Below are 11,793 nucleotides of genomic sequence, written 5' to 3' on the forward strand. Positions count from 1 at the left end.
CCACACACTGACACCACGCAGGTGACACTGACACAACTGTCACCATGACACACCTGTGCACCTCTTCATCCCGCAGGTGACACTGACACAACTGTCACCTTGACACACCTGTGCACCCCCCCCCCCATCCCGCAGGTGTGCCGGCTGCGCCATGCGGGGCTCGTCGCGCCACAAGCTGCTCGTGGCGTGTGGCCTTGCGGCCGCCTCGGCGCTGCTTGTGCTCTACCTGGGCCAGCAGGCCCTCGAGTGCCAGGCCCGGGGGGGCCCCGGCGAGGCCCGGGGGCCAGAGGACCCCCGCTGGCTCGGCTGGGACGAGCCAGCGGGCAAGGAGAACACGAGGAGCAGGGATGCAATGGGGGTGCACAGGTACGTACGTACGTGGTGGCGGTGATGGGGGGGGGCGGCGTTGGTGAGGGGCGCCGTGGTGGCGAGATGTTGACAACCTCGCCTGGTGTACAGGAGGTTGTGGGTTCTATCCCGACCCTGACGCCTGCTGTATATTTGTAATTTGCGTGTCTCTTTCACCATCATCATCACGGTGGCTTTGAGATGTTAACTACCTTGCCTGGTATGCAGGAGTTCGTGGGTTTTATCCCGACCCTGACGCCTGCTTTATATTTGGAGTCCGCGTGTTTCTTTCACCATCATCGTCACGATGGCTTGGAGATGTTAACTACCTCGCCTGGTATGCAGGAGGTCGTGGGTTCTATCCCGACCCTGACGCCTGCTTTATATTTGGAGTTTGCGTGTCTCTTTCACCATCATCGTCACGGTGGCTTGGAGATGTTAACTACCTCGCTTGGTATACAGGAGTTCGTGGGTTCTATCCCGACACTGACGCCTGCTGTATATTTGGAGGTTGCGTGTTTCTTTCCGTTTCTCCCCGTGGTGGTGTGGATTTTTCTCCTGGTCGTCCGGTTTTTCCCACTACATTTAGAGTCAACATGCTTTTAAATTTCCACGCGATGACCCACTTCGTTGGGCTATCGTTTGTGGCCAGGTCGCTTCTGACAAAATGAGTTAATAGCTCAGCGGGCCTTACCTGGTAAAAAAAAAATAGTTTAAAATAGTTTAGAGTATGACGGTGAGGGTGGTGGTGAGAGCGAGGGTGGTGGTGTTGGTGAGGGTGGTGGTGCTGGTGAGGGTGCTGGTGGTGCTGGTGAGGGTGGTGGTGCTGGTGAGGGTGGTGGTGAGAGCGAGGGTGAGAGTGTTTGTGTCGTGGTTTGCGCACTGCACTACAAATCCGGCGACCCGAGTTCAATTCCAGCAAATGGTCAATATCAGTGATGAATGTCTGAACCGTTGCTGGGCCTCCCCTAAGTCGACTCAACCTTAAATGTGAACCCGGTGCAGTGTAAGCATCAGCACTGGGGAGACAAAGGCGGCCGGGTATGGTTTTGGCCACCCACCTCCTCGTGTGTGGTGTCAGCCTTGATTGGTGCTCCTTAACTGCACTTGCCCCCAGAGCACGTTAAAGGCTATACGGGGGATCTTTGTTTTTGACGGTAAAGGTGGTGGTGACATTGATAGTGATTCTGATGATGCTGTCCGTGAGTAGTTGGATTGATGGTGGTCACAGCGCTGGTGGCCATAGTGGTGGTCATTTTCGTGATAGTCACGATGGTGGGTGGTCATGGTGGTCCTGTTGTGGTCATTGTGGTTGTAGTCGTGAGGGTGGTGCTGGTGAGCATGGGAGCGCTGGTGGTCGTGGTGATGGTTTTGGTCACCATGGTGGTGGTTGTAAGGGTGGCAGCGGTGGTGCTGACTGATAATGATGGTTGTGAGTAATTCCAATGATGTCTGCGCTGGTGGTTATTTCGGTGAAGATCACGTTGGCGGTGGAGGCGGTGGTGATGGTGGTGAGTTGGAACTTGGATAGGAGACTCCCTGGGAATAGTCGGCAGAGGTGGGACAAAGTCATTGTTATGCAAGTCCAAGTCGAGTCGCAAGTCATCAAATTCATGACTCGAGTCTGACTCGAGTCCAAGTCACATGACTCGAGTCCACATCTCATAGGTGGGACAAAGTCATTGTTATGCAAGTCCAAGTCGAGTCGCAAGTCATCAAATTCATGACTCGAGTCTGACTCGAGTCCAAGTCACATGACTCGAGTCCACATCTCATAGGTGGGACAAAGTCATTGTTATGCAAGTCCAAGTCGAGTCGCAAGTCATCAAATTCATGACTCGAGTCTGACTCGAGTCCAAGTCACATGACTCGAGTCCACACCTCTGATAGTCGGTGTTCTCGGTTGGCAAGCTGGCCAGTCGATGGCGGCACGGCATTGTTCTCTGTTCTGACACTGGTGAGACGAGGCCCTATAGAAGGCCGTCTCTGGCTAGACCAATCAGTTTCAAAGACAATGCAAATATCATCAGACCATGTTTGTTTGCACGTTCGCCGCAAGTACCGTGTATCGTTAATGCAGACGTGATTCCTTGCAAAAGGTTTCCATTTGGTGTTTGAACATCTTAACACCTCCTGTTTTATTGCCAGAAAGGGTTAAACCTATTCTTATTGTTGATAATTTGATACAGGCAAAAAAAGGTGCCCCACATTGTATCCACAGCATGTAAACGCGTGTCGAACTTCCTTCGCACCGTACGTGAAATAGCCCCAACAGACGGTGAAGTTCTCCTGAGCGAATGATCCCCGCTCGGCATGCGCCGAGATTCGCGACGCGGTGGGGGTGCGACCGACGTTGCGGCCCCGTTCCTTGTGGGTGCAGGCGGCAGGGCCTCGTGGTGTTCGACCCGGTGAGGAGGGAGTTCCGCTACAACGAGTCCATCCCCATCATCTTCATCGGGGGCTTCCCACGCAGTGGCACCACGCTCATGCGGGTCATGCTGGACGCACACTCACAGGTGAGGCGGCGGTGGTGGTGGCGGCGATGATGGCGCGCTTACCCACACGGCGACGCACGGTACACTCAGCATCGTGTGCACCCAGCACGGTGCCCCTGGCACGATGCACCCTGCCCAGAGGTCGCAAACGAGTTTTGATTCCTTACCCGAACCCGTACCCGGCCGCACCAGGGTCGCAAACGGGTACCCGTACCCGGCCGGGTAGGGGACGGGTACCCGTACCCGATACCCGGCCGGGTACGGGCAGCCGGGTATCGGGTAGGGTACGGGTATCGGGTAGGGTACGGGTATCGGGTACCCGATTGTGACCTCTAACCCTGCCCTGGCAAGATGCACCCAGCACCATGTATTTGGCACACTGCACCAGGCAGCATGCACCATTTATATCGAGTATCCAGCACCGTCGCCCTGCAAACAGCACTCGGCACTCGGCTTCCCACGCTTCTTCCTGCCTGGGTAGGTACCGCGAGCGGTCGGGAGACGTAGCACCATGCACCCAGCACCCAGCATCATGCAGGGATCGCTTCGCACTCGTCACCCAGCACCCTGCACAATTCACCGTGCGGCACATTGCAACTGGCGCTGCAACGAACTCGGCACCCAACCTTGTACCTCCCCCGTGGCTCTCCCTGGCAACCCGGCGAGGCAGGGGCGCTGCGGGCAGGAGAGACGCAGGTGGAGCCCCAGGGGGTGGTGTCCCCCGCGTGCTGGGCATGTAGCGTGGCACGCCGGCGGGGCTCCACTCCGCGCCCCGACACACGGCGGCACGGCGCCCCCTGCCCCTCGCTTGTGCCCAGCGCTCTCTCCCTCTCTCTCCTCCGCCGCTCTCCCGTGTCCCTCCGCTCCCCCCCCCCTCCCCCCGACCCCGGGCAAGGTGCGCTGCGGGGAGGAGACGCGGGTGGTGCCGCGCGTGCTGGGCATGCACCAGATGTGGATGAAGTCGGAGAAGGAGCGCGTGCGCCTGGCCGAGGCGGGCGTGACGGACGCCGTGCTGGACGACGCGGTGCGCGCCTTCGTGCTCGAGATCGTGGCCAAGCACGGCGAGCCGGCGCAGCGCCTCTGCAACAAGGTGGGTCGGGCCGTAGGGCGGAGGAGACCCCCCCCCCCCCCCCCACGGCCGGGTTCGGATAATCGTCACCGGTGTTTGGCGGCCGTGAGCGCCTCACGAAGGGGGTGGGTGGCCAGCACCGCGCCCGGCCGCCTTTTGCCTCCCCGGTGGCGACGTATCGCTCACCGCACCGGGTACTCGCTCGAGGGGAAGCGCCCAGGACCAGGTTCAGATACTCGTCACCGGCGTCGGTGGCCGTGAGCGCGACGAATCGAACTCGGGCCGCCGGGTTCGCGGCGCGGCGCGCTAAACCGCCACTGTGCCGCTACCCCCCCCCACCCCCCCCGTGCCGCCCCTCGTCCGCCCGCGCAGGACCCGTTCGCGCTCAAGTCGCTGTCGTACCTGGCGACGCTCTTCCCCGAGAGCCGCTTCCTGCTGATGCTGCGCGACGGGCGCGCCTCGGTGCACTCGATGATCTCGCGCCGCGTCACCGTGTCGGGCTTCGACCTCTCCAGCTACCGCGACTGCCTCTCCAAGTGGAGCCGCGCCGTCGAGGGCATGCACGCGCAGTGCCTGGCCGTGGGGCCGCGCCGCTGCATGGCCGTGCGCTACGAGACGCTGGCGCTGCGGCCCGAGGCGACTATGCGAGAGGCGCTGGCCTTCCTCGGCCTGCCCTGGGAGGCGGCCGTGCTGCACCACGAGGACATGATCGGCAAGGCGGGCGGCGTGTCGCTCTCCAAGTGAGGGGCCGGCGTCGCGCGGCGGTGGCGGTGGCGGCATCGGTCGTCGTGGTAGTTGTGGCGGCCGTGGGATTTCGCCATATTACTGACACCCCAACGGTTGTCAACCCACACGGCCTTTCAGGGGGAGAGCAGGCTGCTGCATGGATACCGCGTGGCAGAAATAAAAAATGCGCACATTGTGGTGATAAAGCACATTAATGCACAACTTCAAACGGATGCCTTACTGGCACCGGGTTGACTCGACTAGGCGTGGACACGTGGTCTGTGTTGTTCCCTTCGTGACCTTGTCGTTAGGGGGGGGGGGGTTGTTTGACCATCCTTCACCATGGGGCCTGGGGGGGCACGTCGGTGTACACAGTGGTGGCGCGAGGTAGAATAAAACCAAGCAAAAGTTGAGCGCCCTAAGCAGCTCAAGAGGCCCGTATTTGCGTCACAATTCTGAGTTGATCAATTATAAGCCTGTCAAATATCAGCGCGAGTGTCGTGGTTCGTGCTCTGCGCTATAAACTCAGAGGCGCACCTTTGATTCCTGCTTACGGCCAACACCAGCGACAGATAACTGAACTAGTTCTGGGCCTTAAATGAGTACCCTGTGCGGTGTGTAAAAACTTCAGCACTAGGGCAGTAAAGGTGGTGGCTGGGCATGATCCTGGCCACCTTACCCCCTCGTGTGCCGTTCCGGCCGTCATAGCTGCTCGTTCACAGTGGGAATCTTCGCCTTTGTTGTGTACGTGTCTGTGGTTTTTGTGTGTGTGTGTGTTTGTTTGTTTCCTCTGAGAACCTCAGGAATTAATGCGGCACACCCCAGGTCTCAAAACAAGGGGTTCAAATGTATTGCCGTGCATGTGTGAGCGTGCATTCAGAACACGACTTCAAGACTTGCACACGCGTGTACAGCGGTGTGTCCAAGAGGAGGTGCATGCTGGGGGGGATTGCGTAAGGGGACAATTGCTTAAGGGGACAATTGCCTAAGGCGACCTAGGGTAGGCCGAGGACTGTAGGGTGCCAGGGTGGCTAGGAGATGTTAACTACCTCGCCTGTTATACAGGAATCACGACCCTGACGCCTGGTGTATATTTGGAGGTTGCATGTGTCTCTCTTCCCGTGGTCTCGTGGATTTTTCTCCAGGTCCTCCGGTTTTTCCCTCCACATTTAGAAGCACGCGTTTAGACTTTGTGGCTGATACAAATTTCCACGTGATAAGCCACTTCGTAGAGCTATAATTTGTGGCCAGGTCACTTCTGAAAAAGAGCTATGCAGCTCAGTGGGCCTTACCTGGTAAACAATTAAATAGTTTGGTTTAGTTTACTGGTTCAAATATCACTCGCCACTGACCTTATCTGTGGCCGGGAATCAGGGTTGCCAACTCTTCCCCAGACCAAACCTATATGTATTTCTCAGTCGGAAAAAACGCTGTCACAAAACCTGTGCAGCAATACCACACCAACAGATATTGGTACAAACGCAATCCTGTCACCCGAACACAGATGCCCAACCGAGGCAGGTTGCGACCCCGCAGGGAAGAGCGGGATGAGGGAGGAGAGGTAGGAGAGCCCGTGGATGGGAGGAGAGTGAGATGAGGGGGGAAAGATAGACTGAGGTGAATCCATAGCAGTCGTGGATCCAAGGGGCGGGGGCCGGGAGGGGGGGGGCGATGGGGGAGATTGCCCATACCCCCTTTGTCGGCCCGAAATTTTCTATTTCATTGATATTTGCCAGCGAAAAAACATTGCATTTGTATTTAGTTTGTTTAAAATTAGCCGCCGGCACGTCCTTTGGATGTGACCATCCGTCCTATCGGCCAGCCAGCCAGCCAGCGAAACCTTTCTAGAACATAAAATGAGGTTTGAAATTTCAGGACTGCATACCACTACCCCCCCCCCTCTGCCCCCCCAGTCTCGGAAGTTTCTATGTCCAGCTTCAGTCCCGAGTGGACCTCTCGGTTGATCCGGCGTTGAATTGGAAACCAACGGAAGGATCCGGCAGAATTGGCGGAGTGTTTCAGCAGAACGCCTTACAGAGCCGGTGTTTGTGCTTACAGAGCCGGTGTTTGTGCTTACAGAGCCGGTGTTTGTGCTTACAGAGCCGGTGTTTGTGCTTACAGAGCCGGTGTTTGTGCTTACAGAGCCGGTGTTTGTGCTTACAGAGCCGGTGTTTGTGCTTACAGAGCCGGTGTTTGTGCTTACAGAGCCGGTGTTTGTGCTTACAGAGCCGGTGTTTGTGCTTGCCGTCTCCCCCGTGTGTCTCGCGGCAGGGTGGAGCGCTCCACCGACCAAGTGGTGAAGCCGGTGAACCTGGAGGCGCTGGCGCGGTGGGTGGGACAAATCCCGCATGACGTCGTGCGCGACATGGCCGAGGTCGCCCCCATGCTCGATCGCCTCGGCTACGACCCCCGGGCCAACCCGCCCCGCTACGGCACGCCGGAGAGCAGGGTGGTGGACAACACGCGCAAGGTGGGGAGGAATTCCCGCTCAACTCGCCCGCCCGCCCACTAGCTTGCCTGCCCGCCCGCCCGCCGCTGCTAAGAGTGCCCTTGGGGCGCGCGGCCATGCGACGTGCGCTTCGGGCTGTGTGCCATGGCCGTTGCTTTGACGCCACGGTACAAGCCGAAAGCGCGTGGGCGGGCAGACGCAGCATAACCACGTGGCGGGAATCTCTCGGGATATAGATGGCGATGGCTTCGGGAGGCTTTCATCCGGCAGTGGATTGACCATGGCTGATTGTGATGATGATTGGGAGTATTACCGTGCCCCCACCTATTGAACAGCAGGGCCCATCCCGCTTAATATCGTACCCATGTGTGAGTCCCCTCCATTCATAGGTAGCTCCAGATGTCACTCGGGAGTTCAATTCCGAGTGATATCTGAACCGTTCCCGTGATCCCCCCCCCTTCCCCCGACTTCACCAACCCGTGCCGACCAGCATGGTGAAGTATGGTCAACCTCCCCCCCCCTATAACCGACACAGCAAGCACAGGGAAACCTGCATTCAGCAGCAGATTGGCAAAGCGCCGTGGAATATAAGTTCCTCTGGTCGTCTGCGTCGTAAATTTTCTAAACGCCTACATTTCGCGTGATGTATAATTCACGAAATGCCCCCTCTGACATTTGGCGGTACCTTTGCCGTAAGCTGTGGACTTTAAATCCACATGTTGTCTCCGTCCCGTGCGTGGTTTTTGTTGCCTCTGCCGCGAGGATTATTTACAATTTTTATTTTCAGCGTGACAGCCCTCGCCGAGAGTGACTTACTTGTGGAGTTACCTTGTCCCTGTCGTGCAATTCCCCACTGCCCCCACCACCCCCCACACCACGCAAATATTTCCAGTCCTTTTCTAATGTCATTTTTTTTCCCCACCGTTTAAAACTAATTGCGCTCTCGGCGATGTGCACTCAGATAAAGTAGCGATTCGCAACTGTCGCAAAGCAGTGCATCGGCACCACGTGTTACAGAATGGTTCGTGAAAGTAGATTTCACAGAACTCCTTCTGAGATATTTTCAAGTGACCTCTTTTTTGCTTGTACTGGGGATGGGTGCAATTTTTTTTTTAATGTCCTGCTCACAACCAAATACTCATCGTTAGACAGTCAAACCGATCATTTCCACTTCTAAATGATCAGAGTTGGAATGTAGCCAAATGAAGTGCAAAAGCACTTGTAATGTCAAATGGATTTTTATATTTTTTGTGCGTGTAGTCATTGGTGTTCAGGCTGACACTACCAACTCACCACTCTTGAGAATCCGGTTCAATCTCGGAGCAGTGGAAACCTGGATTCAAAGCCAGGATGACGGCGGTGCGGGCTCAGTGCTCCGATCCCCGGACCACCGAGTCACGCCTATACATCTTCAGTTCTTATTCACAGATCGGAGAAGAAATAACCTTCGCGCGCAATGTTGCAAAAGCTTTGCACCGCAGTTCTGTGCCAATGTCTCTACGTGGCCAGCGATAGTGATGTGTGACACCTATTGCAAGACACCAAGTTTGCATTAACCACACATACTTGTGGTAAGACATGCAAACAAACATGCTTTGCAAATGCACACATCGTCTTTGAAACGGATTGGCCTACAGTGACTTCTTTTTGGACGAGTCAACCTATGCGTGGCCCAGAGAAGATAGATTCTCAGAAACAGATCGCCGCTGAATGGTGTTGTGCACGACGGTTAAGAAGATAACCTTTGGTGGAGGAGAGATGTGGCGATGGTGATGGGGGAGGGGGGATTGAGTGAAGATGAGAGGAGATGTGGAGAGACGGGCACGAGCCCTGGGGAGGGAGGGAGGGAAGAGAGTGGAATGGGCGCTTTGGTGGGAGCCACTTTGTCCTGACAGCCATGAGCAAAGAGAGCTGCAGGCTTGTGCTGCTGGTTACAGAAAGTAATCAAGGTGTCAGCCCGTGTGTTGCATTGCGCCACGTGTGCGCGTGTGTGTGTGAGTGTACGTGTACGGTAGTGTAGCGGTTAGCGCTATGCTGCGCTACGATCCCTCCGAGCCGAGTTCGATTCCCGCTCACGGGCCAACGCCAGTGACGATTATCTGAACCGGTCCTGGGCTTCCTCTAGGTCGACTCGGCCTCAAATGGCAGCACTTGCCCCAATAGTCTGTTAATGCGATACGGGGGATCTTTGTCTTTTGTGCGTGTGTACATACCGGGGTATGTACATTCCTGTGTCTCGTTATGTGTGTACAGTAGAATAAAAAATAGTTTATAGTTAAACGCGGGGAATGGGGAACGGTGGCGCAGGAGTTAGTGCAGCGCGCCACGAACCCAGAAACCTGACTTCGATTCCCGCCCGTGACCAAGTGATCCTGGGCCTTCCCTAGATCAACTCGGCCTAAAATAAGTGCCTGGTGTGGTGTGTAAACATCAGCACTGTGGAAACAAAGGTCACCACCGGACATGGGGCTGACCACCCCCCCCCCCTCGTTCGTTGTACGATGCCAGTTCGCTAACAGCGCTTGCCCCAAGGCTGTATGGGGGGGGGGGTTATCTTTCATTTGTTTTTGTACATATATGTTCATATATATTTAACTGTGTGTGTGGTTGTACATGCGTGTAAAATACCTGTGGTATGCATTCCGGGCACAGTGCTGAGCCACATCACCCCTCTCCCGAGCAATGCAATCTGTCAATAGGTGCTCGCAAACGTCTGTTGAAGGCTATGGTTCAGTCTTTTGTGGTGTGTGTGTGTGGTATAGGTGTGCTTGTGTGTGGGTGTGCTTGCGATGTTAAGATCGCTACTTGGGGCACTTTGCTTCGAGCGGCTCAGCTCACCGACACAAACCCTGCTGCACCTTATTGCTACCAGATGCTTTCTTTCCAGAGAAGGGGCAAAGGGGGGGGGGGAAACTAAACCTCTTTCTGCAGCATTTTCCCAATAAAAAAAAATCTCTCGCTTACACTGGATCTGGCAGACAGCCCAAATTACTGGCTATTTTTAAAACGGTTTTATTTTATTTTACAAATCATCGTTTAGTTTATTTCCGTCCACGCCAGGATTTATTGAATAAATCTAAATAAATGCATTCGGCCCCATCCAACGCTGTAAAAACATCGTCCCCGCACTCCACGGGGCTTTGGCCGGCCTGCGTCTCTTTCAAGAGAATCAAAGTTTTTACGGTTTAGTGGGCGGTACTGGGAAAAGGGATCGGATTTTTTTTTAAAAAAGCTAAATTTTTCTTAACAAATCCTAATACGGCAGTTATTTTGGCGCAACGTTGTAATTGAACCATCACTTAAGCCCCCTCCGTCCCCCCCCCCCGTCTTTGCGTTTCCGTGGCTGCGGTTTCATGGAGCGGGCGAGTTTGACTCTTGGGATTTGGGGAGGGGGAGACATTTTCAAGAAGCTGACCGCTCGCTCAGCCCCCCCTCCTCCGACTCACCACGCGCCAATTTCCGCCGCAGTTCCCCGTCCGCCGGTGCGCGTGTTTTCCAAGTGTGGCCCAATGTGCTCAGTCACTCGCTCGCTCGCTCGCACACAGAGGCCCAGGAATGCTGCAGGGTTCATCTCCGTTGGTGGTCCTCTGTGCCAGCGGTGAAAATTCCACTGTTGTTATGGGCGAGGGGATAGGCTGGGCAATTTTGTTCCCATCCCACCAAAGTGGTGTTCTTTTTTTTATTACGGAACCCGGAGGCGTGAGGATGGTCACGGTGTTGGTTGGAGCGAGGCGAGACTGGCCGAAATTTGAACCCACAATTAGAATTTAAACCCATGGGGGAGGCGGTAGTTATCTGAGCCCCCCCCAACCCACCTTGACCAGCATGGTGAGGTATGGTCAAAGAAACCCCCGCGACCAGCATGGCGTGGAGAGATCTCAATCCAGAAATGGATTAACAATGAACTGCGATTTGATTTAATAAAAACATATACTGTACGGCCCATATGTTGATACATTTTCGTGTAAATAAGTAAAATGTGAAAACGTGCAAGTGGGTCGCTTCTTTGCCAAGTCAAGGGTGCAAATAAAACAAATAATTTCTCCTTTAAAGTGTTCGCCTGTGATATTTCACTCGGCATTCGGTGGCCAAATGCTTTGAACGCAACACGGAGCATGCTGATGTGTGAAGTGGCTGACAGAAAGAATGATGCTCATACTCCCGAGGAGTGCAATGGAAACAATATGAACCACGAGGACTTCTTTGGCCGATCGATGCCATCTGCTGCCACCTGGTGTCGGATGAAAATTTGAAAACAGCACGGCGCGAATATTAAATCCGCGAATATTAAATCAGCGAACATGAATACTTAAATCTTGGGATAAAATAGGGTGAGTGGACATGAACATCTATTACGTTAAAACAATATACACTGTACGTATATATTAATGATTACCTATATCGTGTAAGTATTATTGTGTTCTTTAACTTCGCTTTAATAGTGACGAACATCAACATATTTAAAAGTGAAAATATGAATGAATAAATACGTGAATATTATAGGGTATTATTTAAACTCACCTTGAATGATGCCGCTTACTTTTGGGGGACCATGATCAACACATTACATACACAATTCCTAAAAAAACTGTAAAGGATAAGCACTCGCCTGTCTGCTATTTTATTTTTATTTGACCAGGTCCCACTGAGCTATACAGTAGCTCTTTCTCAGAAGTGACCTGGCCACACACGATAGCCCAATGAAG

General features: G+C 54.5%; 1 protein-coding gene across 1 annotated transcript in view; it reads left to right on the forward strand.

The window, feature by feature from the left end:
• The window catches only part of LOC144719418 (protein-tyrosine sulfotransferase 1-like), a 44,815-nt gene that overhangs the window by 27,613 nt on the left and 5,409 nt on the right, over window positions 1-11,793 (forward strand). Inside the window, exons 2-6 of the mRNA XM_078595316.1 lie at window positions 136-366; window positions 2,729-2,864; window positions 3,739-3,933; window positions 4,285-4,652; window positions 6,910-7,108. Of these exons, the coding sequence (XP_078451442.1) occupies window positions 152-366; window positions 2,729-2,864; window positions 3,739-3,933; window positions 4,285-4,652; window positions 6,910-7,108 (1,113 nt within the window). The 5' untranslated portion in view covers window positions 136-151. The remainder of the gene's footprint in view (window positions 1-135; window positions 367-2,728; window positions 2,865-3,738; window positions 3,934-4,284; window positions 4,653-6,909; window positions 7,109-11,793) is intronic.

This window comes from Lampetra planeri, chromosome 6 (genome assembly GCF_965212315.1).
Source record: "Lampetra planeri chromosome 6, kcLamPlan1.2.h2, whole genome shotgun sequence".
In the NCBI taxonomy this organism is placed as follows: domain Eukaryota; kingdom Metazoa; phylum Chordata; class Hyperoartia; order Petromyzontiformes; family Petromyzontidae; genus Lampetra; species Lampetra planeri.